General features: G+C 40.1%; 1 protein-coding gene across 1 annotated transcript in view; it reads right to left on the reverse strand.

The window, feature by feature from the left end:
* Positions 1–1,583: 1,583 nt before the first annotated feature.
* The window catches only part of Ccdc6 (coiled-coil domain containing 6), a 97,023-nt gene continuing 70,922 nt past the window's right edge, over positions 1,584–27,684 (reverse strand). The window contains exons 4-9 of the mRNA XM_090346379.1: positions 20,038–20,141; positions 17,808–17,968; positions 14,550–14,706; positions 11,151–11,251; positions 6,854–6,978; positions 1,584–5,719 (exon numbers count right to left, since the gene is read on the reverse strand). Of these exons, the coding sequence (XP_090202505.1) occupies positions 5,525–5,719; positions 6,854–6,978; positions 11,151–11,251; positions 14,550–14,706; positions 17,808–17,968; positions 20,038–20,141 (843 nt within the window). The 3' untranslated portion in view covers positions 1,584–5,524. The remainder of the gene's footprint in view (positions 5,720–6,853; positions 6,979–11,150; positions 11,252–14,549; positions 14,707–17,807; positions 17,969–20,037; positions 20,142–27,684) is intronic.

Here is a 27,684-nt window from a genome sequence, read left to right on the forward strand (position 1 = left end):
GGGACAGTGCCAGGTCCTGAGTTCAAGCCCCAGTATCGACATACACGAACACATGCACACACACTTTATGGTGGTGCAGATATACACTCATAATATTCACTGTACATGTGTGAAAATGGCTGAGGTTGGAACCGATGGGGGAGGAAGACAGAAGGGGTAATGCTCTATCCATAAACTGTACTCATGTGTTGAATTGAAAACCTCTTGATACAACTATTTTATAGGTAATAGAAAATTTAAAATCATAGTTTAAAGATTATGTATTTTTGAAAGGTAATAACCAAAACACACCACTTCCTGATTACTATATTTTTTTTAAAATCACAGTTATATAGTCGTGGGATTTGAACTCCAGGTCTGGGTGCTGACTCTGACCTTCAGCTCAAGCCTACCACCCTACCCCTTTAGCCACAGCACCACTTCCGGTTTTCTGGTGGTTAATTGGAGATAGGGTCTCACGGACTTTCGTGCCTGGGCTGGCTTTAACCGCTATCCTCAGATCTCAGCCTCTTAAGTAGCTAAGATTACAGGCCTGAGCCAGTGCCCCATGCTCTCTCACAGTTATTTTATATGCAGTGTATCTGTACAATTAGAAAGACCATGTCTTTCTGTGCTGCTGTGTATCTCCCTTCAAGTTCAGTGACTTGACATTGTGGGCTTAAAATCAGATGTAGTAGGAATAGTCATACCATCAAACTGGCCAACAATACAAGACAGGGTTCTTTTCTCAGACAGCAGGACAGTTAGATACACAGACACATTGTTACATGAATCATCTGTATAATTGTATGAGCACAACTAAATTCAGCTTGACAAAATCTTACTGCATATTCAATTTGGGGGAGTATGGAGCACTGGATGGCATCATAGTTAAGAAAACCCCAAAAGTTTGTCTTTCCTATTTTGACAACCTTGAGATTCACAAGAAAGGGAGTACTCAAATCCTTCCCACCCTGTTTTCTTATTACTAGCTTGATTTGTGCTAGGAAACTGTGGCATGGGCTTCTCCTCAAACTGGGCTTCGATTTTCACCTTCCTTTACCAAGTAAACACACAGCACTAACCATATCAAGCCTCCCACATTCTTCATATGCTCCATGCAAGACTTAAATCTCTTGCAAGGGCCACACAGTGATCCCCATAAACATGAGTAAACAACAGCTACAAGACCATTGGCCAGTAGTGACAGTATAATCTTATGGGATCATCCTCATATATGCAAGTTCCATTGCCAAAATAAACATTATGTGGCACAGGTCTGTGTATGTGTGTTTCTAAGTAATACCTTGGGAGTGTGGCTTTCTTTTCCATTTCAGAATTTTTAGCCCTTGCTATTTTAATTGAATGCAGTTCAAAGCTGGAATATTTCAAAAACCCTGTAAGTACACAGTTATTGAATTTTTAAGAACTCAACAAATCTAAATAGCTGACATCTGAAGGGGTCTCCAAATTTTACTTTCTGAGGAAGCCTTTAGAGTTTAGAAGCTAAGCTGATGGCCTGTTAAGATGGAGCAGGAAAGCAATGATTGATTACCAACTCAAAGACCAGAGAGGAGACAAGAGTTTAAGGCTCAAGAGGTACCTTTTAAAAAAATTATCTTTATTTAGGTTTCTGATTCAGCACATGTATCAAAGACTAATCAACATAAAGTAAATAAGACATTAATTGGAAGTCTTTACATTTTTCTAAATTCTGACCAAGAATGTCAAGATTGCCACTATTACCAGAACTCCAACCTAGTCAAGTTGTAGACAAACTACCAGGAACAACATACAGTGTGCACGGATATGCAGAGGCAAAAAGCATGCTAGCATCTGGCTCTCCTCTGTTCCTTGTTGACATTCCATTTGACAATCCACCTTTGTTTTCCAGGCTAAGTTCCAAATAAAGTCCGAAGAAGACTCAGGGATCTGCGTGACCAGACACTCTCTCAGAGGAATGCATTCTTAACCTGTTGTGCCTGCAACTTCGCTTCTGCAAGGATGTTCAATGCAATTTGGATGATGGTGCAGACCACGTCAAACACTACTGAGCAGTAACCCAAGTTAAGGCATGAATGCACAAACGCACACGTGCACACACGCAGCACCCATGTTATCACGAACGCAGGCGTCCTTCGATCGCCTAACACAAGGCATCCCAGGCGTGGCATCTAATCACGACTGCTGAGCATTCTGAAAAATGCTCCCCCCCAAAAAACTTTATGCAAACATTTTCATCAAATAAGAAAAAAATAAAAAAAAAACTATAAAAACCCCTTAATCTCCTTTAAAATGGCTCTTGAGCATGGAACTCGTGTAGCAGCATCGATGGCTGGCTCTTTTAATAATTTGGAAATTAAAGTTTGTTTCATTTACTATGTACTTCTTTGGTAGTCATCACTACAAAGTTTTCAGTGTTGGTTACCTATAAGACATGTTAATTGACAGAAGATCAAGGTACACAGAAATGATTCTTCTGTACTGAGAAAAATATTAAGCTCTCAAAGCACAAGTAACTCTGCTTTTGCTTTTGCCTTATCGAGCATCCTCTAAAAGCAAGGCTTCATATGGGGAGAGTTCATGTCTACCTAACAAAGGGCAATACATATTCTATCGATTTATAATTGAACAATCAACAAGAAGTTTATTGTCAATTATTTCTGGTTAAATCAGTTAGAAGCCAATTATAAAGGCACAGCAGCACTTGGTGACAAAGCCACATTCTGGTCACACATTCTTTCCATAGTTGCTAATCTCAGGAGCTCAGAATTTCATACTCCTTCCAATCAACAAAGGAGTCAGTTCAATTAAATGTTAACTAGTTCTATCATCTGTCAAATTTCTAGAATCTTGTCTAGAATGCCAGCATGCTTGATCAGAGAAAGCAGTTCAGAGCCCAGAGGCATCAGGTATTAGGTAAGTTAATTTGGTTTTGAAGAAAGGCATGGTAATCTGGCAACAGAATACTTATCCTATTAGCAGCACAGTGGTAGCCAAGGGTCTCTGTAAGCAAGACAGGAAATGAAGCTACTGAAGCTACTGTTGCTCCCCCCTGCCTAAAAGATGGCTACGGATATTACAAAGACCTTTTAGGATCAATCCAGGGTTAGTTAGGCTGAACGAGTGGGCAAAAGAATGACATTCAGGTCCCATGAGAAGTGACCAATCTAGGTATGTTAGTTCCCCATGATTAAGGGTGTTCCCATTTCTATGGGCTTGGGCTCTGACTCTTACCAGCCCTAGTGCCTAAGTCATTGCCAAAAAATGGTCAGTCCTAGGAGGTACTGTCCAAGTATTACAGGCTCTACATGGAGCTCATCAAACACTTTAAATGATATAACATATCACCAGTTCAAAAGAGTAGTGTTTGTTGTATCGGTTCTGAATGTCTGCAGAGAGAGGCAACTAGATTTATGTTGGAAAAGTGCTTTTGAAAGGAGAAATGTTTTTATCTTGATGAATCTCAGGGAACTAGCAGTACATTTCCACAGAAGGCTGAGTGTCAAGAACCTATCTCTCAAAGGCATTTACCAGGAACTGTCTGCTTACCCCAAGTGCTTTACATTTACCATATGGTAATTTTTTTAAACCCTTGTGCTTTCAGGACAGAATGAAATTGTAGGAAACCTAGGGGAGATCATTTAAGGATGGGACTTTCTTCTTTTGAGTACAAGACACTATCCAACAGCATTGAAATCTACAATTTCAGAAAAGATTCTTGTAAACATATACCATATTTCTCTGTACCGTGAAGGCAAAAGTTTGCCTAGTCTCAGAATTCCTGGCAACTATATATACCAGGAGGTCAGTGAGCAGTTTGGGAGAAATCCCCGTGTTTGACATGGCCCAGTTTGATATCAAAAAACTAAAGCCAATAAATGCCAAACTTGTTCCCCATGCTTGAGAACTGCACTATGATTAGGTATACTACATACACATTATAAATAAAATTTTTATAGACCAACGATTTCTTCCTACTAGTCGAGGATGATGTTCTCAGGTTGGGGGCAGAAGAAGAGGTGAAAAATATCCTATTGTTGCTTTTTACTCTCAAGTTCTTAAAATGCTAGTCAAACACGATCATCCAATAACACTTTTCTTTTTCATTCTGTTAACTCTTAAATATGCATTCGAAGGCAAAAATGGAGGCTTCTATACTGTACAATATTAAATATCTACAATTTCATGGTTCCTTATTTTTAGGAGTGTGTTCAATAAGGAGTTAGCTATTGGAGATGGTTGTCACAAAACATGAACTCTTAAAAATTACTGATAAATTAATTTTTAGTTCTCTGATTATATCCAACAGATACACGTTCTCATCATAAAATATACATTCTCTAGTAAGTTATTTTCATCCACAGCATATATAAATATGCAAACACAGGTGGTAAAAATCACTTTACTACCAAAGTACAAAACAGCAAGTAAACTGCAGAGAAATAAAACTGAAAATGTAGCAAGTATCAAGAAAAGAGTTGACTCAAGGTGTTCCACTTCAAAGTGAAACCAAAGGATTTATTTGTGCTAAATGAATGGAAATAATGTATTCATTCTCCTCTGTACACTGTACTTGCTTATACTGGGCAAAATAAGCTGTCATTAATGTGAAGGTTTTACTTTCCTCTACACTTTTTCTTTTCTGCCAAGACACACTTGTCCATTTCAAATAATATTTTCTGATAACATTTTGCACCTTTAAAATGTTTGTTCAAATTCTATCTCAGGAGACCACAAATGAAGAATGGAAGGAGCACTCTTATTAGCTACATTAAAAAAAATCATACTGCCCTCTGCATTCAAAATCAAAGAGCAAATTCTAAATCGGCCACTGAACATTTATCGACTCGGTTTAGGTGGATTCATGTGAAGGATACAGGAAAGAATCACATCCTAATTTGCAGTAATTATCCATCCCATTTGTAACATTAGGCTGTTTTCTAAGAGACATGGTTCTCAGCTTACATTGAAAATAATCTGTAAAAAGTGTATCTGTAAGAAAGCTCTATGAAACAATATCTGTGTTTTGGGCACTGATTCATCCAACTTCCCAGTCTACACTGAAAGTTAGATTTTTCAAAGGTCTTGTACTGTAGTGCTTGAATTCTTGGTATGTTTGGTAAACACCAATAGCTCAGTAATTTTCTGCAAATTCATGGACAAAAAAAATATATAAAAAAGATATCCCCCCTTTTTTATTTTACAAACCTAAAAGCCAAGAAAATGAAGCTCTGGGGCTAAGCAATAACTGCACACTGCTGCTGTATTACCAAACACCAAATAGCAAATGTTCCAGCCAGGAAATGGACACACATGAAGATTCAAGTAAAACACTGATGGAAAATGTTGTCTGGTTAGTGTTGCAGAGCCACAACACTGGCTGCTTTTCCAACAAACATTTACAACACAATGAATAGTGAAGCCTAGATAACCTCAGTGCAAATAAGTCAGATCCAAATATGCCAGGGAAAGAAGCCTTTGGCGTTGAATAGACGGCTCCATTGGACGAGTCCCAACTTGAAATTCAGACTAAGCACATGCATTAAGGCTGGGAAGAAGGGTGAACCGAATGTGGCGAAGGGGTGGGCTGCGAGGTGGCTGCCGAGGGGACCATGGGTTGCATGGGTGGCGGAGGTGGAGGTGGAGGTGGCTGGACTGGGGTCTGTGTGTTGGGAGACGGAGGTGGTGTGGGTCGTTTGAATTTGTCAGGACTGTTGCTTCTCCGTGGTGAAGGCCTCTGTAGGAGAGACAAGAGCAGGTCAATTCCAGCACAAGTTCTGCTTCTGGCTGAGGCAGCTTGTGAAAACTCTTACTAGACAAGAGAGCCAAGAAAAGTGATTTTCTTCTTGAAACCTACTACTAACTGAATGGATCTTGGAAATTTAAACATGGGAGTTTTTTTGTTTTTGCCAGTCCTGGGGCTTGAACTCAGGGTCTGAACACTGTCCTTGGGCTTTCCTCAAGGATAGCACTCTACCACTTGAGCCACAGCACCACTTACTTCTGGCCTTTTCTATGTATATGGTATCAAGGAATCAAACCCAGGTCTTTGTGCATGCTAGGCAAGCACTCTTACCACTAGGCCAAACTCCTGACCCCTAAACATGGTAGTTTTTAATTCTTACATCTGTGAAATAGCAAGGCAAAGGTGGTATGAATATTACTTTGACCAAATTAGTGAACGTGAACCCTTCAATGGGTTGTCCCTCTTCGCTGTGTGGCCTCAACTTTTTCTATACTTTTCTCAGATGCATTTTCCATAGCTTGAGATGACAGCTCAAAAGAGATTCTCATAAATATTTTAAGTAATTAAGGAGAAGAATTTGTCTTAGTGGAATTGTAATTCTTTTATCCTCATAGCTAAAAAACTGCTCTATTTAGTTCACTGTATGGCTACACACACACACACACACACACACACACACACACACACACACCTTTTCACTTTTTACATATAGTTCTAGAACTAAATGAACCTAAGTGTCTTTCTAATTCTAGGAAAGAATATTCTGAGCAAAACTAGAAACAAGGGTCAGTAAACTGTGAAGGTACAAATGATAAATATTTTCAGACATTATGGTAACCAACAATAATTCTTTATGGCCAGGAGCTGGCCAGAGTTCAAACTACATTTCACAAAGGGCAGACTTCACAGGAAGTGAAGCTTAAGTTTTTACCTCTTGGAAGGAGTTTAGTGTTAACACCAGAACTTTGTGTCAAATGATTTGGTAAGTCTCTATAGTTTTAAGATGATCTGATAAGGGGAAAGAAAGGTAAACAACTAAGAGCATTAATTCTAGTCTCCCCAGAAGGACCAGCTGGCTCCACCATCAGGAGTACGGTACTGCCTCCCTCCCCTAGCACCACTTACTGTGATCCCATGGGATGTCCCCATGTGCTGCACGTGAAGACCTGGGGAATTGTAGTAGGACATTCCAGCTCGAGTCAGAGAAGTTGGTGGTGTGAAACCAACTGTGTGACTTGCATAGGATAGACCTGAAATAACAACAGCAAATGAAATAGCATTCCAAGCCCAATTGGCTCATACCTTAAAATGCACAAAGTCTAAATCACATGCAAATGCAAAACCTAATGACAAGAATGATGGACAGCATTCCAGATGACATGGGATGTAAAAAGCCATGCCTGGGACAAAACAGAAAGCACAGAATAAACACATACACATAACCCCTAGCTGATCTCCAAGGGGAAAGGACAGTTAATGGTGCTGGGAAAACTAATCAAGTATAAAAGGAGGAAGAGGAAGAGGAGGAGGAAGAGGAAGAGGAAGGAGGAGGAAAAGGAAGAAGAGGAGGAGGAAGAGGAGGAAAAAGAGGAGGAGGAAGAAGAGAAGGAGGAGGAAGAGGAAGAAAAGGAAGAGGAAGCAGAGTGTTCAACTAGCAAGTGTAAAGTCCTATGTTTGATTTACAGCACTGCCAAGAAAACAGAAACTGAGAATGTGGCTCTCAGGAGGTAGAGGCACGAAGATTAAGAATTCCAAGTCTATCTTGGGCTATTTAGCCCAATAAGACTTTGTCTTATTGAAATGAAAGAATTCCTGGAAAAATAAAAATCAATATAAAGATCTGAATACTCAAATGGGATTTCTTCAAAAAAGATATACAAATGGTTGAAAAACAGATAAAGCAATATGCTGCATAGCTCATCATGAGGGAAATACAAATAAAATCACATAATTGTACATCTTTTGGAATGGCTATTACCTAAATAATACAGAAGGGGCACTTAAGCCAAAATGAAACAACATCACTATCTAAGTACCCCAGCATTTTAGGAGGCAGAAATAGGAAGTCAAAGGCTGACCAGGGCAAAAACACAAGACCCTATCTGTAAAACAAATAAGAAGGGCTATGTGCCAGTGGCTCATGCTTATAATCCTACCTATTCATAACACTGAGATCTAAGGATCACAGTCCAAACAGAAAAATCTGCGATATTCTATTTCTAAAAAGTCAATGGGACTTGAGGCAAGGCTCAAGTGGTAGGATGCTAGCCATAAGCAAGCAACCAAGTTTCAGGCCCCTGAGTACAAACATTGGTACTGTCAAAAAAAATTTACATTATCCCAACAATAAAAAAAGCATCAATCCTGAGTTCAATCCCTAATACTGACTATACCCTCCAACCAAAGAATAAGAATGCCTTTCTAATTCACTTGAGATGTAGGAAAGGAATATCAAGGAAACATGGAAATAGTAATCATGCACTGGTGGCTTAGACACAGGCACACAGATTCTTCTGATGAGAATTAAAACAGAAAACTGGAAAAATCAGGTTCTATTTCAGTGATTTAGAACAATTAGACATAGATCAAATTGACTTTGATGGGAAACCAAATAACTTATCCACATTTAATGCAGGCCCTCAGTAAAGGGATTGGTACAATCTTCCCTTTTTTTTTTGCTAGTTGTGGGGCTTGAACTCAGGCCCGAGCACTGTCCTTGGGCTTTTCTCAAGGCTAGCACTCGGCCACTTAGCCACAGCACCACTTCTAGCTTTTTCTATGTATGTGGCACCGAGGAATTGAACCTGGGGCTTCGTGCATGCTAGGCAAGCACTCTTACCACTAGGCCAAACTCCCAGCCCCAGGGGTTGGTACAATCTAAGTCAGAAGTACACAAATGAAATACAAGTACCCTACAGCATATTTGCCGTAGTAGAATAATATTCTCCTGACATTTGTTTTCTTCCTTTTCCATTGACTGCAATATTCTTTTCTAATCCATTGGAAATTACATGCCTCTAAAATTTCTTCAACTTTAAATAAATCAAACAAGATGTATTAAATTATACTTCATATGACGTACCCCATTAACTACAAAATTACCCCCCACCCCGCAAATCTCGCTTCTTCCTGATACCTGCCTTCCTTTTACACCAATAAATCAGAAAGCAAAAATAAAAGACCTTTATCATGGTAATGAAAGCTAAATGCTATTTTGGGAAAAGGCAGTTAGGAAGAGATTAGACACAGATTCAAGGCAAGTAGAGAAACATACCATAACACCTTTCACCTTTTTTTTTTTTTGGAGGGTTTGGGGCAGGATACAAAAATAAGGCTTGATGATAACCATGTGATTGATCAGAAAGTTCTTTCTGTCTAAGATCAGCCCTCCTTTCCCCAGCCTAACACCAAAGATTACATGGACCTGACAAGGACGAACACAGCCTCTTGTTGGTTAAAAATGTCACCTTTTGATTTTTTTTGTTTTAAGAAGAAAAAAAAAAGTCACAGGAATACAGTTCCAGGCTAGATCCCAAAGTCACAAGACAGTCACTTCTCCCTCACAGTGCCTCAGTACTGCAGTAATAGGTCCTTAAAGACATTCCTTCTCATAATGATTATGACAGACAAAAACACAGTTGACCTAACTGGGAGCTGCTTGACTTTATGGATCCCTTAGCCCGTTAGATGAGACCGTTGGCTACTGCTTTCTTGTCCTTTTCCCTCCTCCACTTCCCACCTGACTCTTCCTGCTTTCCTTTCTCACTTGCTGTCCTCCAGCCCCAGAGTCCCATGCAATGCTGGGACTAAAATAAGGACCCTGGGAAATGTTTTCAAGGGAAGATACAAATAAGTGTGCTTTCAAGAACAGAAGTAAAGGAAAACTGGACAAGAGTTCATCCGCGCTTGTAAGGCCGAGGCCTGATTCAGCAAATCACTGCAATTGCCCAGAGGTAGAGCAGGGTGGGAAGAATTCAGAAAGAGACACCCACCTTGCCTCTTCTTGCTGTATGACTAGGAGTTAGCAAACCTCCAAATCTCTGGTTCCTCAATCTTAACATGGGGAAACTGATGCCTACTCTAATTATCCTGAGGGTAAAAATGAGATAATGTACTGAAAATTACAATGCAACTCATAAAAGCTGTCCCATAAGGTATCTTAGAAATCTACTCACGTTCTGTCCATCCACTAAGATTTCACATCAGAAAGAAATCAGTCTTAAAGAAGACAGATAGAAAGCTTGAGAGCTGGGTGCCAGTGGTCACACCTGTAATCCTAGCTACTCAGGAGGCTGAGATCTGAGGATTGTTGTTCAAAGACAGCTGGGCAAGAAAAGTCCCCATGAGATCCTTTCCCCCCCCCTACCAAATCCAGGGCTTGAATTCAGGGCCTGGCACTGTCCTTGGACACTTTTTTTTTTCATATATTTTTATTGTAATTAATAGAAGGGTTACATTATATTCACCAGATAGAAGGTGCATTACTTCACAAACATTGATACCCTTTCTCATGTCTTGGTCCCCATTTCCCTCTTCCACCCCCGCCCCTCATCTTGTTTTCCCCGCTTTGTCCTAGGACACTTTTTATTCATGGCTAGCATTCTGCCACTTGAGCCACAGCGCTACTTCCAGCTTTTCTGTGTATGTGGTACCAAGGAATCAAACCCAGTACTTTGTGCATACTAGGAGAGTACTCTATCACTAGGCCACACTCCTCTTCCTCCTCCTCCCCACCATGAGATTCTTCATCTCCAATTAACCACCAGAAAACCAAAAGTGCCACTGTGGCTCAAACTGGTAGAACACTAGCTCTGAGTGATAAAGCTCAGGGACAGCTCCCAGGCCCTGAGTTCAAGCCCCATGAATGCCCTCCATCCCTACCCCCAAAATAGAGTGGTCACATTCCTTTTAGGTTAAAAAAGCAAACAAAAACCAGCTGGGTATAAAGAAGCAGATACAGGAGAAGTGAGATTTGAACCCTGACCAAAGTTACAAAATGCTCACTGAGTCTAAAAGCAAAAGGATTGCGGACATGGCTGAAGCTAACCCTAACACTAACATGCCTAGTAAGCACATACCCTGTGTTCACAATTCAGTACCACCACCCCCCACCCTACACACCCAACCAACAACCTATATGGTACTAGAATCCACATATTTAAGACTTTTAAAGCTAAGACCAGACTTTGATAACAGTCTTCGTAATGATTTGTTGTCAAAACTCATGACTGTTATCTCTATTTACCAGAATTCTACATGCTAGAAGGGAACCTAAGAAGGGCTGCCTATGAAATGTACCAGAGGGGATAGAGGCAAAGCTCAGAGGTCCAGCTGAACACACATGAGGATTCTGGGCTAGATCATCAGCCCTATTAATAGTGATGATAATAAACATATAAATGATAATAATAAATATACCCACCAGGTGATATAGGTCTGCTTGAACTTGGAGAAGGTGTGTAAGGGATTGGACTGGACACAGTGCGAGGTCTTAATCCTTGTGCAGACATCTCATTAAAATACCTAAAAGAAGAGAAGTGCTCAGGATCACTTGCATTCAGTAGTTCCTAAGAGAGCTCTTGAGTGATCTTGTCCAAAACAAAATGTGCTTTTTTTTTTTTTAGTATTTAAATGGGGACCAAGACATGAGAAAGAAATGTGCTTTTTACCTGACTTGTGTAACTATAACACCTCTGTACATCAATTTCATAACAATAAAAATATTTTTAAAAGAGAACTGTGTATTATGAAACCAGTTACTATATAATGTGTGTTCTATATCACAATATTTTTACATCTATGGCTAGGCTCCTATCAAATATTTATCATTTGGGATATACTTCACAAGTTCAGGAAATAACTAAAGAGACAAATCCTTGAAGTATTACAAACTTAGAGAAAATATGGGGAACTTATGGCTAGAGATGTGTAAGAAATTCTGGTGTTATATTTCTGATAATATGCTTTCTATTTAATTTTTCAACAAAATCATTTTATATGTTTTTTTTTTAAGTTCTTCTTGGGAATGTCTGAAGTTCCAAGTCTTAAAGACGAAATCCTGAATGAATGCTGATCAGTGATACTGCAGCTAGGGACACGTGTAGCATGGACTCACATGCCTGTGTTGTTTGGCAAATCTCATTCCCTGGCATCTGGGATAGGGTATCCAGGATACCTTAGCTCACGATGGAGACCTGGCCATAGAAGCATGCCTAGGATGAAGAGAAGCAGCCTCTTCTCCAGCATGTCACCTGTCACGTAGAAATTGACTTCCAATGTCCACATTTTAATGGCTAACTTCAAACTGTGATTCCAAACTCAAAGCCAGGTAAGTCCTCCATTATATATGCTATGGAGTTAAAAGCCTGAAGACACAAATGCCTACAAAGTGAATGCGACAGGAAACATGAGTATGAAGCACCTTCACGGGTCATGCCTGGTCACACCCAGCCACCCTGTGATGAAAAGTCATATCAGAACTGAGAAAGTTGGAATGTGATCATCAAGAAAATCAGCTTTCGCTCTGTGAACCAAGCGCAGAGCTCCAACCAGGTGAAATCCCTGCTTGAAAGACTTCCTGATAAACCATCCTTACCATTCCTTGCAGCCAAACACATGTGCACCACTACCTGAGGGGAGCTCTCAGCTCTGGTAGTCAAGACACCTGAGGGATTAATAATGACCATTTCTAGGCAATCTTTGGGTACTGGAACAAAATCAGGATCTGTATTTTGAGATGAACCTCAATTAAATAGCCACCTCTTATTTTGCCTACTTTCTAGACACCACGCAGGCCTTTTCCATAGGTAGCTAAGGCCACCTCTTACAGTTCTAAATGTCAGATTCTTTTCTTTCTCTCAAATGTGATATCCTAGCAGGCAAAAAATAGTTGAAGCCATACTGTCTGGCTCCAAGTAAAAGTTCTGGATGAATACTAGTTTGGGGGCGGGAGGGAGAATTATCTGGAAGCCTGAAGTAGCTTCAGTAATGGACAATTCCTTCTTGTAATGGTGACAAGTACATCTTATCCCAAACTGGGTATGTAAGTTAACATGGGGTCTGCTCTGAGTTGTAACATAGTTAATAAAGCTCTTCAAATAAGCTCCTTGGGGGCTGGGACCGTAGCCTAGTGGTTGAGTGCTGAGTGCTTGCCTGATTTCGATTCCTCATTACCACATACAGAGAAAAAGCCAGAAATGGTGCTGTGGCTCAAGTGGTAGAGTGTTAGCCTTTAGAAAGCTCAAGACTCTAGGACAGTGGCCAGGCCCTGAGTTCAAACCCCAGGACTGCCCCCCCTCCAAAAAAAAAAAAAAAGTTCCTTGGTGTTCTAGTGAACATTTTTACTCAAATGACTCTCAAAAGACTTTGGAATCAGAAACTGTCAGAAACAGATCAATGAAAGTTAGAATCAAGTTTCTTTGACTCAATATTTTCATACAAGCTTCTAAGAAAGAAGAAACACATATAGTTTAAGCAGGATAACCTATTACTTGCTTTTGTTAACTTCCCCCCCACCCACATTATTTAGAGTCTTCTATGATAGAAACTTGGCTCTCTGTCCACAGAAAACTCTCTTTATACTTTGTCAGCACCTTGCATGAATCAGACAATAGAAAACTGTGTGCTGACGCATTCATTTTGCCTTACTTCAGGCATGTGTTGGCATCCCCAGACAGTGCAGCTCCTTAGAAGTCTCCGGTCAGTGACACTAGCTACCCAGTTCTCAGAGAGGGTCCCCAAGGTCACCTCTTGTAATGAGATGTGGGCCATGGGGGGCTAGAGCATGTGGGATCCAGGGGCCGAAATTTCCTTGCTTGAAAGGATGTGGTTGCAAGAAGAATGGATTCCCTAACTGCTGGTTTAGACCCTCTCTGGATTGGTTATCTACCCATCCTACTCCAAAGTACAGACAACAGTGAGGGAGAAATGCCAAGACCAGGTCCTCTAGTCATTCTCTAACCAATGCACAACTCATTCCAGCCATTCACAGTGGGAAATGAGGAGGTCCAATGCTTAAGTTCAGATAAATGCAAGTAGTTTTATTTTCAAAAAGGTCACTGCAAAAAGGCTCAGAAGTTATTCATACATGTTAAGGCAAGTCTCCAGGATTTCAATAACCTTTCCCTGTCTCCTGCTGGTTCTTTCAATCTATTAATGTGTTTTTCCTCCAGCTTCATTATAGCTTGCTTATTCTTGTGTAAGAACGCTCCCACGCTTTAAAAAGATTTAACACGGGATCCGGTTACTTCATTAAATGCAAACTCATGCTGGATGGAGTGGCTCACACCTGTGATCCCAGTTACTCAGAAGGTAGACATCAGGAGGTTCTCAGTTCTTGGCCAGCCTGGGGAAAAAAAAGTCAACTAGACCCTCATCCAACCCCTGTCCCCCCAACTCCATAATAAGACAGGTGAGGCAGTACACACCTGTGTGGGAGGCGTGGGTGGGGAGGAGAATCACAGACCAAGACTGGCTCTGGGCAAAAATGTAAAACTATCTGGAAAAAAAATAATAAAGCAAAAAGGTCTAGGGGTATGGCTGTGCTTAAAATCCAGCAGTGATTTTAAATCCTTGTAATAGTGGTATTAATAACAACAAATAAATACAAACTCTGCTTTCCCATTCACAGGCTTTTAGAATGGCATTTCTCCCTTTCGCTTTGTGTTTCATCTTCTGAATTGGAACCGTCATAATTGTCCATTTCAATGTGATGCTACACATCACCACAGAAAATGTGACACGTGTGAAAGCTTTCCATATCTAGCAGGATACTCGGGCGGGTTATTTGGTATGTTTTTACAAGGCTCAGGACAAGGCGCACCTTTCATCATCCATCTCCAGGCTGGACTCGCTCTCGGAGAGCTGTCGACAGAGCGCTTCTCTCCTCTCCATTTCCCGCTGCAGCTTCCTCTGTAGCCTCAAGTTCTCTTCCCTCATGTGACGTTCCTCCTCCAAATACTGAGCCATTTTCTCTGAATCTGAAATGACAGAGTTCTCATCAATCCACCTTGCACCATGGTACTTGGAAACAGTCCTTCTCCCATTTTCACATGAGGATGAGATCTGGATTTGAAATGCATCCCCAGCAAACAAGCTCACCAATGATGATTACACTTGGGGGAAAGAAACAAACAGGCAGTGCTATCCCACAATCAGACAAAGTCAAAGCTACTCTATGTGGAAGAGGAAATGGTGGGTTGTAGCTGAGTCTGCAGCTACCAGACCTCGGCTCTCTCCACTGTGCAGGGAGGGAGACCAACTGAGGAAGTTGATTCTGCCTCCTAGGCATGGCTGCTGTGCCAGTCCACACTCTGCAGCCATCCTGGCGCCTATCACTGGTCAGGTGAGCATGCACCATGCTGTGATGAGGCACTCAGCGAAGCAATGCCCTCACTGTAACCCTACAGAGCCTGAATCTGGCAGCAGGGGAAGACTTGCATGGATCTGGCATATCCTAGGCTGATATCTTGCAGCCCCATAAACCCAGCCTCCAGGCTAGACACTAGACTCAGCCTGCACTCCTTTCTCTTTCTCAGGAAACTGAAATGAGGAAGTGGCCCATTCTAGAAGTTCATGAACCTTCTTCTCTTAAGATTTGCCTCCTTTCTGGTGTTACTCTTCATCAGGTTCTGTGGCACTCTCTTCCAATTACAGGCAAAACACACTTAATGCCCCCTTTCTGGTTAACCTCAGACAGAATCTGCTGTTACAAAGTAATCAGAATAGCCTTAATATGAAATCCAATATCAGTTCATCTTCTTTCCTGTTCCCTGTCTTAATGCATGTAGGAAAAGGAAAATCCTCATACACTTTTCTCCTCTGAAAGACAGCTGGAAATTCAGAGTGAACCTGGGAGCATGTAGGAGTTTCTTCTAGGCTGTTACCATGGTTTATTAGCCCATAGAAATTCCAGAGGAGGAAGGAGCTGAACACCACATGCACCACCTAGTCATCAAATTAGCTTCAGTTTTAAGCAACTTTCCAGCTGTTTAACACTTTACTAAATGATGACTTTTGATCATTGTTCAATGACTACCCGGGACACATCTTTACAGACTGTACAAATGCTCTTGCATAACTTTATTTTAGAAGTTCCAATATAAAACACTATTATGCACATTAAACACTAAGTTTCTGGGTTGTTTTCTTTTTTTCTTTTTTTTTTTTTTTTGCCAGTCCTGGGCTTGAGCTCAGGGCCTGAGCACTCTCCCTGGATTTTCTCAAGGCTAGAGCCCTACCACTTGAGCCACAGCACCACTTCTGGCTTTTTCTATGTATGTAGTACTGAGGAATCGAACCTGGGTCTTCGTGCAAACTCCCAGCCCCGTGGGTGGTTTTCAATGTAGCTAGAAACCCTGCTGTCTAATCCAGATGCAAAAAGGTCTCTTTAACTGAAGGCATACTGAGAAAATATTTACAAAGTATTCTTTTAATAGGAACCATTTAAGTGATTTCTTCCCCAAACATGCAAGCACTAAGAATTTTTCACTTAGCTCATCAAGCAGCACTAGGTGACCATAAGTGCAAGATACCTTTCTCTTCTATAAATAAGAATGCTCTCTAAAATAGAAAATTCATAAGGTACCCAGAATAAATGACAAAGTACTGTCATTCACAGAAAATGCTATCCGGAGGTTTGGCAGAACCTCAAAACTGATATTGAATCTCTAAGAACCAGTTCTGGTCACTGATCTAGTAAAAGCTCGCTAGCTTCCTTGTAGATTCTAGAAGATGCTCCACTCAATTGAGAACTCTTGAGCCACAGATTCTGGCCTGAAGACAGATACACACAAGGAAGACCTAAGAATGACCTCAGGATGGTGGTGCAAATTAACGTCATTAATCCCTCTTCTAAGCCAGATGGAAAACAACTATAAGCAGCTAAGGACCACTGACTCGGGGCTTCAATTCAGCCTTTTTGCATCTCCTTAAACAAAAGGGACACCTGTGCCTCTGGTGGTATCCCCAGAGATACCACCTGCTTCAAAGATCAAACCTGGAAAGGGAACAACAGGTGAGAGTTCGAAAAATAAAATTAAATCTTCCTAGATTTCTTCTGAATAATTTGCCTCGAGCTCAAGAGGTAAATTACAAATGAGGAAGAAATGGCAAAAACCGACAGCTCTAGAGAGAGGTATTATAAGTTATCTGTTTATCCAAAGCTGAAGACTCCTTTATTTTTACCTGTTTCCATGGAGTGTATGTAGTAATTTTCAAAATAAAATCAAACACTATCACTATACAGCCTTTATACAAGGACCTAAGGCAGCTTGGTATGTATTGGTGGTGGAAAACCCGCAAGGCATACAATATGAACACAGAAGGGTGAACAGTATGTTTGTTTATCATGCTTCTGCTTGTATAAGGGATTTTGATACACATACACACACACACACACACACACACACACACAGAGGTATCTGGAAAAATTATAGGAGCAATGTGTGAGTGTGATATCTGGATGGCTGGGCGGGGGTAGGGAGGGTGGGAGTAGAGCTTTTACTGTTATTACCTATTCCCCAAAAGAAATCTCAGCAGAGAAAAGGCTGGCACAGAAAAGACCCCAACAAAATGCACGGAGGCCTCATCAAACATTCAGAAACCTAGCTCCTATGATCTCCAACTCAACATCTTGGCCTTTTCCAAAATGCTAAGAAATACAAATTTTAAAAGCCTTTATTCTTCAAATGCCACGAGCAAATGTCAGATAAGAGTAAATTCAGTAGTAAGGAACATAAACACTTATTTCCCTTAATATTCCCAGAATGCACTGAGGTGTCTGGTATTGTTCCAGTTTTCACGGGCCTAGGAGATGAACATGGGTAAGAAAATTAACAATATTCTAGAGCCTGCTAAAATCATATGGACTCTTTCCTAGAAGTATTCTAAACTGTTTGCCCTCCACTAGTAGAATAGCTTTTTTTAATTTTAATTATATGCTCGAGGATGACCGGTATTTATCAAGGTCTATCAGTAATAAAGTATGCATTTGACTAATGCAAAATTGCCAGTAAATACAGTAAACCTGTCTATTTGGTAGGTGTAAAAAGGCAAAGAAAAGAAGGCAGAGGCTACATACGCTGCAGCTGAGCCGCTCTCAGTTGTTTCTTCAGCCGCTCCACTTCATTCTTTAAAAATCTGATGTGGCGCATCATATTTTCTGGAGAATCGATCTCCATGGAGATATCTCTAGGTGAAGGAGGAGCTGAGACAGGTTGATCTAATTTCTCCTGCAGGATTCTTTATTGGGAAAGGGGGAAAAAAGAAAAAGAATCCAACAATGAAAAACAGTTTTCTTGTAAAACTAAACAACACTGGAGCTGGAAGAATCGTGTTTAAAAACAAGCAGCTCTTCATCACCAGAATCCACAAGGTTATATAACTCCACAGACCATTTTACAGCTGCTTCGAGCATCCTTAGTATCCTTAGCTAATATCTTTCTCAGGTCAAGGCCAGTGCTAAAGTATCAGACCTTTTTTTTCCCCCTAAGATGACCAACTAACCATCACTGCAAAGTTTCTAACATCTGGTTCTGATTCATATGCCTGGAACACAGAGGCAGTCAGAATTATCTGCTGACTAAAGGTTTAGCAAGTTGGTTTTAGGGCAGTGAGACAGGAATTGAATTTTGCTTTCTTACTGCTTTTGGTTGAACTTATGAACTACTACCAAACACTACAAAACTTTCTACAGGATCAATCCTATAACCTAAAGCTGATAAGCAAGGGATGGTGTGGGAGGGGTGAGGATGTTGAAAGGGGTGATTAAGCTGCACTGTGTTCATAAACTGCTTTGGGGAACAGCAACTAAAGATCATAAAAATACTCAACTTTTTTTTTTTTTTTTTTTTTGCTAGTCTTGGGCTTGAGCTCAGGGCCTGAGCACTGTCCTTGGACTTTCTCAAGGTTAGTGCTCTATCACTACTCAACATTTTTTTTAAAAAGGAACAAAAAAGGAAGCTCAATTTCTAAATTCCTGCAAAATCAATGTCAAGGTTTAGCTAACTAGACTGAGGGCTTTTTTGCTTCTGCAAACAACAAAGGAAAAATATTAAAAAAAAAAACAAAAAAACAGACCAAGATTACTTGGCTCACAGTTTGTAGTAGTTTCCATTAATTACTGTTAGGTTAAAGCATACAAAAGGCTGATATACGAAGGTGTTTGACCTACAAAATGACTATTTCATGTTGCTCAACTCTATTACGTGGTACCTAGTAGATGTCAAACTTCTAACCACACTCTCCAGAGGAAGGCACAAGTAAGTAATCCCCCTTCTATAAGCCTTCAGTTTCTCAAGTGTCTCATTTCTGTCTCTGAGTTTGCCCAATACAAAAAAGTGAACTACTTTTAGGCCTACCCTTGTGGGGGGTGTGGGGGGAATAAGATTCCATTAAATACTGTACACAGTCCCTATACTTACTGCATAAAGTAACTTTCCATTGTTCAATGGATTAGTACTGCTACAGGGATGTAATTATAGCCTGAAGATTTCTTACAGCTGCCTCCTTTTTAAAGTTGTGTGACATATTTGTAGTTTGCAAATCTACAAATAAACTCAAAACAACTTTTGAATGCGTATCCAATGTATCCAATACACTTTAAATAACTAAGCTTTTGGATGGAAACTCAGTTCCCATCCATGCACACACACCCTCAGACTGAACATTTTTTACCAGCCCTCCCCCTCCCACCGAGTACAAAGCAGTAAAAAATAAGGGCCAGGTGGTCTGACCACCTGGTTTAAGACATGTTTGCTGCCGAGTGACATTTCAAAGCATGTTTGTCAAGTGGCATTTCACATGTTGAGTGACATTTCAGATATTTAACACAAAATACCTTACTGCCTTAAAGACGTGCAGGTATTTATTTAGAGTGGGCTTAAAAAACACAGTGAGTTTCCTATTAAAAATTCATTCTTCCTAATCGAGTAAACTTTAGAAATGTGTATTACAATGAATACCTCACTGTATATCCTAAGTATTTTAGAAACCAGTGGAGAATCACAGCTCAACTAGGGGGAAAAGTTGACACTACAACATCCTTGAAAATAATTTGAAGGTGAACAACAGCCCCGTGATAATTTCAGCCACTGCCTTGCAAAACTCAGTAATATAAAGGTCAACAATAGTGCTGTGATTAATTCAGTCATTGCCTTGTCATATCAAATGGAAAGAAACTATTAAAGTTCATGGCCAATATGGCAAGTGAAAATAATGTGGGCCACCCAAAGAATTAAAATGCTCCAACATTACTCCAGGGTCACACCCACATAATACTACCCCCAAACACACACAGATGCTAAACAAACCTCTTTTCAGCTTCAAGTTTATCCATCCTTTTCCAGAGACGGTTAACGAGTGCTTCTTGTTCTTGTTCTAATGTATTTTCAAGGTCAATCTTCTCCCGTCTCAACTAAAGGGGGAAAAAGTTTTATTAAGAATGGTAGGCCATGAAAACTTAGTTAAAATATTTTGACTGAGCAAATAAGGGTGACTAAAACTTGGAGCAAAAAAAGATAAGAGTTCATTTCCTGGCTCAGAAACGTCTAAACTTTAATAAAGAACACCATGACAGGTTCATTGTTGGATGATAATACTTAAGTGTCACCTGGTCTATGAATCACATTTCTTTTCTTAGCATTTATTAGAGGGACATGGGAATGTTGATCTAGGTCTTGGGGCAGGAGTTCTATTTATTAGTTGCAGACTAGGACTAGCCCAGATTTGTTCCTTAGTCTTATATATAGTTCAACTTTCACTCAGAAAGGTTACATTACCATTTACACCACTTATATAAGTAACTTTTAAGGTTGAAAAACAGTTCTACATTCTGCTTATTAAAGGACTATGAGAGTATATAAATATTTATACATGTGTATTAGCACCACCAAATTTACCATGCTAATTACTATGAGGATTTAAGGATGGAGAATTTGATTTGGAGGAAGGTATGCAGTTGAGGAGGGAATCTCTTAATTGTATTCTATTTTTTATAAAACTGATGAAGCAAATGAAGACAAGTTCACAATTCAATACTGAGTAAAGTATGATAAACACTAAGGATAAGGCCCCGACACTGGACACAGAATTATGGCTCTGGATCAAGGAGTAGGACATTTTTGTTTTTTCCTCATGGAACTTTATTTTAATGGAGGTCATGATAGCAAATGAAGCAAAGCTCTACCTGAGAAACTGGAAGGGGGGAGGGGAAGAGCGGAGGAGGGAGAGGGGGGAGAGGGGGAGGAGTGGACTATTAAACAGCTGTATAAGTAATTGTCCATTTGGATAACGTATTTCTTGTCATTTGGGGTACATTTGCCACTCAGTGGCCTCCATCAAGAAGGACTCCTTTAATTACAGTCTGCTGGCTCTCTCAGAAAGGCAGAATGAAGAGGTGGTGATTTTAAACTTTGAACCATGTATCAAGGCCTAGCACCATGAAATACTAGTTAGAAGACTCTGGGGAAATGATGAGACAATTCTATCATGTGTTAAAATAAAGGATAAAAATAATGACTGGTTCATTGGGTCAATTGTGAGTCAAAAGTGAGGTAACTCTTGAAATCATTCATAATTGGCTGGCATACTATTTTCTGGCTATGACAATAGTCATCTCTGGTTATCTGTTCTACTACTATGGGCACACTAAGTGAGAGGCGGCTGGCTTCATTCCTCTTTGTGTCAGTCATCAGTGTCTATCCTGACAGTTTATAGGCCATCAAGGACTACTGAGACTGAAAAAGTAAATAAGCTAAGAGCACACAGAGAGGAGGAGGGTGCGGGTAAAGGTTTACAGGAATTCTACATAACTAAAATAGACCATGTGCAACTGCCAGGAAAATAGTGACATCCATACACAGTGGTTCTAGCTTGATATACTTCTTACCAATTAGAGCAAAATAGTAAATGAAATAAGTAAAATAAAATTTAAGCACAGCCTGGGTAGGCTGTTGTTTTCTGTTCAGGTGATGGGTAGAATCCCTCCCCACTAGGCTGGAAGACATCTGACTCTTGCTTTCTGGTAGGTTTTTTTTTCATTACAAAATAAAACTCAAGCAGCTAAAGCTGAGTACCGATAGCTCATGCCTATAATCCTAGCTACCTCAAGAGGCTGCAACCTGAGGACTGTGGTCCAAAGTAGAATTGTGGTTCCTGGGCAGGAAAGTCTGTGAGAATCTTCCTGGGCAGGAAAGTCTGTGAGACTCTTATCTCAACTAAACTACTCAGAAGTCAGAAGTGGGGCTGTGGCTTATGTAGTAGGGCCCTAGCCAGAGTTCCAGCCCCACAAGACCAAAAAAAAAAAAAAAAAAAAAAGAAATCAAATCAAGCAGCTAGTTTGTATTACAGGTGAAATAAGACAGGTGTTCATGCACTACAGAGTCCCCTAAGGCACTTGGACTAATCAAGCTGCAGCTGTTTTCAGAATTAAATACAAGTTTGGGACATCCCATTGCTCATGCCTCTCTATGTCACCTGATGTTGCCTAGCAACTGACAGTACCATCATTGGATATCACTAACTCTGAGGCCAATACAGGTCCTGAAACAGCTACACAGCTGTTCTTTAAGACATGCTATAGACCCTCAACACTGTCATGTAGCTTCAGTACAACTCTTGCTCTCTCCATGTCCCATGATGAAGAGGAGGGACTCAATTTCACATCTTCACCAGATTTTTCTCTGTTCTTAGCATCTCTATTCTTAACAGAACCTCTTAATTACTTTTCACTGCAACAATGCTGTTGGACTGTGTGTGTGTGTGTGTGTATGTGTGTGTGTGTGTATTTTCTATATCCATCTCAATGCAGCCTCTAGCCTTCTCTGTTGGCTGGGTGCCTGTTTCTCTCACGACAGTACTCTGCCCAATGCTTCCTTCATCACTGGCCAGAGACCCAGTAGTGTCCCTGTCTTTGAATCAGGCACCTTGAGAGAAAGCATCATCTGTCATCTTTCCTAGGGACTTCATGACACATAGCAGGCATGTTATTAAGGAATATATGCAATACCATTCCATCAACTACAGCATGGATGGGGGCAAAACAGAGGGCCAAGTTCACTGATAACATATGAGCACAAGTAGACACCTAAACTAAAGAGATGGATAGCCAGGTCCAAAAAGGAAGGAAACACTGGAGGCTTAATTAACTAATGTGCAGACTCGTTTTCCCAAAAACTGAGGGCAAAGTAACCAAGGAAACAGATGACAGCTTAGGTTATTAACGGAAACATCTACAACTTTTGGAGAACTCAATAAACACGAGTTGCCAGGAATACAATGGTCAGGTCAAGATGGTCCCTGCCTGCCTTTACAGGGAACTTACCAGGAAGAAGCCACTGAACATTACTGAAAATACCCCCACAGACCCCTCAGTGACCAGAGGAGAGACAAGATAAGAAGAAAGAAAAGATCAGTATGTTCTAGGCAAGGACGACAAACAGGTCCATGAAGATTTGGAGGCCACAAAGCATGTGGCACACCCAAGCCTGCTTCTCAAACTGCAGGCCATACCCACTACTGAATTGTCACACTGTTTAGTCTCCTGTGACCTACATTTTTCTAAAAACAAAACAGGGCTGAAGAGAACATCAGTGTAAAGCACTGCTTTCAAAAACAACAACAAAAACATATAGGGCGGGGAGTTTGGACTAGTTTGGACTAGTTTAGTGCTTGCCTAGCATGCACTAAGACCTGGGTCTTACCCGATTCCGTGGTATCACATATATAGAAAAAAGCCAGAAGTGGTGCTGTGGCTCAAGTGGTAGAGCTCTAGCCTCAAGAAAGCCGAAGGACAGTGCTCAGGCCCTGAGCTCAAACCCAGGACTGGCAAAAACAAAAACAACAACAACAACAAACAAAAACCTTATATATGTGTGTGTGTAAAGTAGCTTTTATAAAGTATCTTTTATAAAACTTAAAATGTTGATAAAATATTTTAATAAGCAATCTTAGAAAACTAAGTGTAGCCTACATATATATGTAGGCATAATCAATGCATTCAATTAGCTTGGACATTTATTTCTTGGTATGAAGTTCATTTTTTTTTGCCAGTCCTGGGGCTTGAACTCAGAGCTTGGGCATGGTCCTTGGGCTTTCTTGAGGCAAACACTCTACCACTTGAGCACAGCACCATGTCCGGCTTTTTCTGTGTATGTGGTACCAAGAAATCGAACCTGGATTTGTTCATGCTAGGTAAGCACTCTACCACTGAGCCACACTCCTGCCCCTGAAATTCACTTTCAATAATCCTGCTTCACAAGAGGCTAACCTACAGTCACACATCTTATAGACAGAACAGTTTATATTACATATAATAAAAAGGGCAGAGTGTACAAAGGGGCTCACTGTGATATTCCATACATGTATACAGTGTATACAGATGAAATTCATTCTGTATCACTGCCTTTCATTTCCCTTTTCCCCTTCCTTAAAATAATTCAACAGGTTTAACTGTTCTATTTTTGTATATGCATTTAAAGTAATTTTAACCATATTTACTACTCTCATCACCCAGCCTCTTGCTGGTACTCACCCATAAACAGAAGTTGTTTTTTGTTTTTAGTATGTACCTATAAAGACTAGATTACACTTATCAGAGAGAATAAGGTTTGTCTTTCTCAGTATGACCTATTTCTCTTATCATGAAGGATCTTTAGTCCCACCTATTTTCCTGAAAACAACATACTTTCTTTAGGGCTGAATAATACTTCATTGTATGCATATGCCATATTTTCTTTATCTATTCCTTCATGAATGGCCGCCTAACCCAACTCTATATTTTAACTAGTGCAAACAGTGCTTCAATAAACGTGGATGCACAAATGTTTTGATTGTACACTGACTTATATCCTTCAGATTTAGATCCAGGAGGGGTATGTCAGGAGTATATAGTAGTTTTATGTCTGTCTGTCTGTATTTCTTTCCTTCCTTCTCTCCTGACTTTCCATAGGAGAGGGAACATGTCCATAGTGACTGCACTAATTCCCACTAGCAAGAGTGTAATGTTCTTTCTCTTCCCACATCCTTACCAGACTTTGTTGTTTTCTTGATGATGGCTATTTTGACTGGGTGAGATGAAATCTCAGTGATGTTCTGATTTGTATTTCTTTACGGCTAAGAAGATTGAATGTTTCTTCATATATTAGTCATTTTTCCTACTTTCGAAAACTGTTCATCTATACATTTAGTAATTAAATTATCTATGCTTTTGGTGAGATATGACCTCAGGTTAAGTTTCATTAGGATTATATGTGCTACCCAGGCACTGGTGGCTCATGCCTATAGTCCTAACTACTCAGGAGGCTGAGGTCTAAAGATCACAGTTCAAAGCCAGCCTGGGCACAAAAGTCTGTTATCTCCAATTAGCACCAGAAAATCAGAAGTGGAGTTATGGCTCAAGTGGTAGAGCGTTACCCTTGAGCTGAAGAGCTCAGGGACAGTGCCTAAGCCCAGAGTTCAATCCCCAATGACAAAGATTACATATATTAAATCTTTGTCATTAACAAATGAATGTAAATGAAATGGAATTACCAGGCCAATCTTAAATCCTCACTTTACATGTGGGCTTTAAGCCTTGGAAAAGGAGAGGCATCTTAGATAAAAGAATACATTCCAATATTATATAAATAACTGAGAAAGCAACACTGAGCCAACTACAGGAAGGAAAGAAGGCATCTGGCACATGGTAGGCAACTTGGTTAAGTGTTAGCCGAACCACATCACACAACTAATTCTACTATACTACCTTCCTACTGCAATGTTAAGTGATGATTACGTGTCTAGTCTGTGTGTTTTATGGTCATTGTTTTCGTTCTTCTTCAGTCCACTTCATTATTACAAAATTCCTAAAACCAGGTAATAACAAAGAAGTTTACTTAGCTCACAGTTTTCTGGAGGCTGAAAGTCCAGAATTGAGTTCTTTAAGTCTGATTAGGTTGCAGCACACAGTAAAAAGTCATAATGTCCCAGTGATTGTAAATAGAGATTCCCTTCTTGAACACTTGTTTGTTAAACTTGTCATTTAAAATATGATGTAAAAATCAACGTTACTAAATTCTTTAATAAAAAAAGTCATAATGGTGGAAATATGTAAGAGGGAGAGAATACATGGCCAGGCAGGAAGCCAGAAAAATTGGGGGTTCAAGTTCACTTTTTTGTAATAACTTTTTATTTGTTGGTAATAACTTAACTCCCTCAAGAACTCACTCTCTGACACCTCTGAGGTCAATGTCTGCCACTTTCTTCACAGCAGGCTCCAAATCATAAAGGTTCTTTCACCTCCCAACATTGCCAAATGAAGGACAATGCCTTTAGCACATGAACCACTTCAGGACAAACTACACCCAAACAATAGCATTTCCCAAACGATCATTTTCTGAGCCAAGTGGGCAGAAGGCTTTCAGAACCTGGAGCACTTGACTTCACTTAATAAATAAGCCAACAGTTGTCTTTTAAGAGTGTACAAGTGACAAAAAGTATCTCTAGATAGAAGAAAATATTTGGATCAAGAAATTCTGACACAAAAAAGAAAATTTCAAGTTCTAAATGTTTTCACTAGTTCCTAAGAAAACATGGATCCCAAATACAATGACCACACTTAAAGGAAAAATCTTCCAGTACAGGTTCACAAGGAATGACCAACCATTTGTTTATAATGCCCCGAACAGCAGGGCAACATGTTGACTAGATTAGTCCAGTTTATTGGATTAAAACTGTGAGCTGTAAGACCTCATAATTTTGTAATATTCTCAAATATGCTTTCTTACATCTTATTAATGGATGTTTGGCAGTGAGCATTTAGAATGCAAAGTAAATCCCCCAAAGCTAAGTAAAATAAATACAACAGTTAAGGAGGTTGTCTGAACAGAGAAGAAATAGAGTTCCTGTAAGTATAAAAGATGTTGGGCAGGGAGTTTGGCCTATGTTAGAGTGCTTGCCTAGCATGCACGAAGACCTGGGTTCGATTCTTTATTATCACATACATAGAGGGGGAAGAAAAAAAAAAAGCTAGGAGTGGTGCTATGGCTCAAGCAGTAGAGCTCTATCCCTGAGTAAGTCCAAGGACAGTGTTCAGGCCCTGAGCCCCAGCCCAGGATTGGCAAAAAAAAAAAAAATGTTGAGTCTGTTTCACAAAGGCCAGATCGTCTCTGAGTCTAGTTCTCATCAGGCTGAGAACAAGGGCCTGTATCTGCCAGTGGCTACCCATGTGACTTAAGCTCCTGTTCCCCTTCTGGATTTCCATGTCTGAAAAAGCAGCATGAATGGGTGGGGCCGTGCACAGTGCAAGCCTGTATAGTTCTCAGAAGCAAGACCTACATGAAGGGCCCTCCTCTGTAATAACCTGTGGAGGGAGAGGAAATATGAAAAGTTCCAGAAGAACTAATGTCCATATTCAAGGATTTCATCATGTTTTTTCCACTATCCCATGTCCTCACTAGGGTTTGAGGACAAAGTTAATCTTCTCAGCACTGTGGCCTTTACACTCATACTGCCACATACCAATAGAATCACTGGGAGCCAAAATCCTTTACTGAGAAGCTGTTAGCGCCTTTCTTATTTGAAGGCTGCCAGATTCTGAGTCTAAGAGAATAATAATTCTATTGACTTCCAGTGAGATAAACTTACAAGAAAGGCTCTCTGGCATGAGTTTAACTGGGACTTAATAAGGAAGGAACCCAAGACTGACTCTGAAGGCCAATTCATATAGCCAATACACATTTCTGGCAAAAGGTCTTGCCATACTCTTTCTGTAGGTTTAACTCACTAAGTATAAAATATGAATTATTTCAAAATAATTTTGTGTAATCATAAATTTACCATGTGATGTAGCATTTTTACTACTAAGTAGAAGGCAAGAGAAATGAAAGATTTATACCCATAACCTGTACACAAATGTACAGGTAGAAACAACCTTAAATGTCCACCAGATAATGAGCAGATAAATAAAATGTGGTATATCC

This window comes from Megascapheus bottae, chromosome 15 (assembly GCF_031878675.1).
Source record: "Megascapheus bottae isolate mThoBot1 chromosome 15, mThoBot2.hap1, whole genome shotgun sequence".
Taxonomy (NCBI): Eukaryota; Metazoa; Chordata; class Mammalia; order Rodentia; family Geomyidae; genus Megascapheus; species Megascapheus bottae.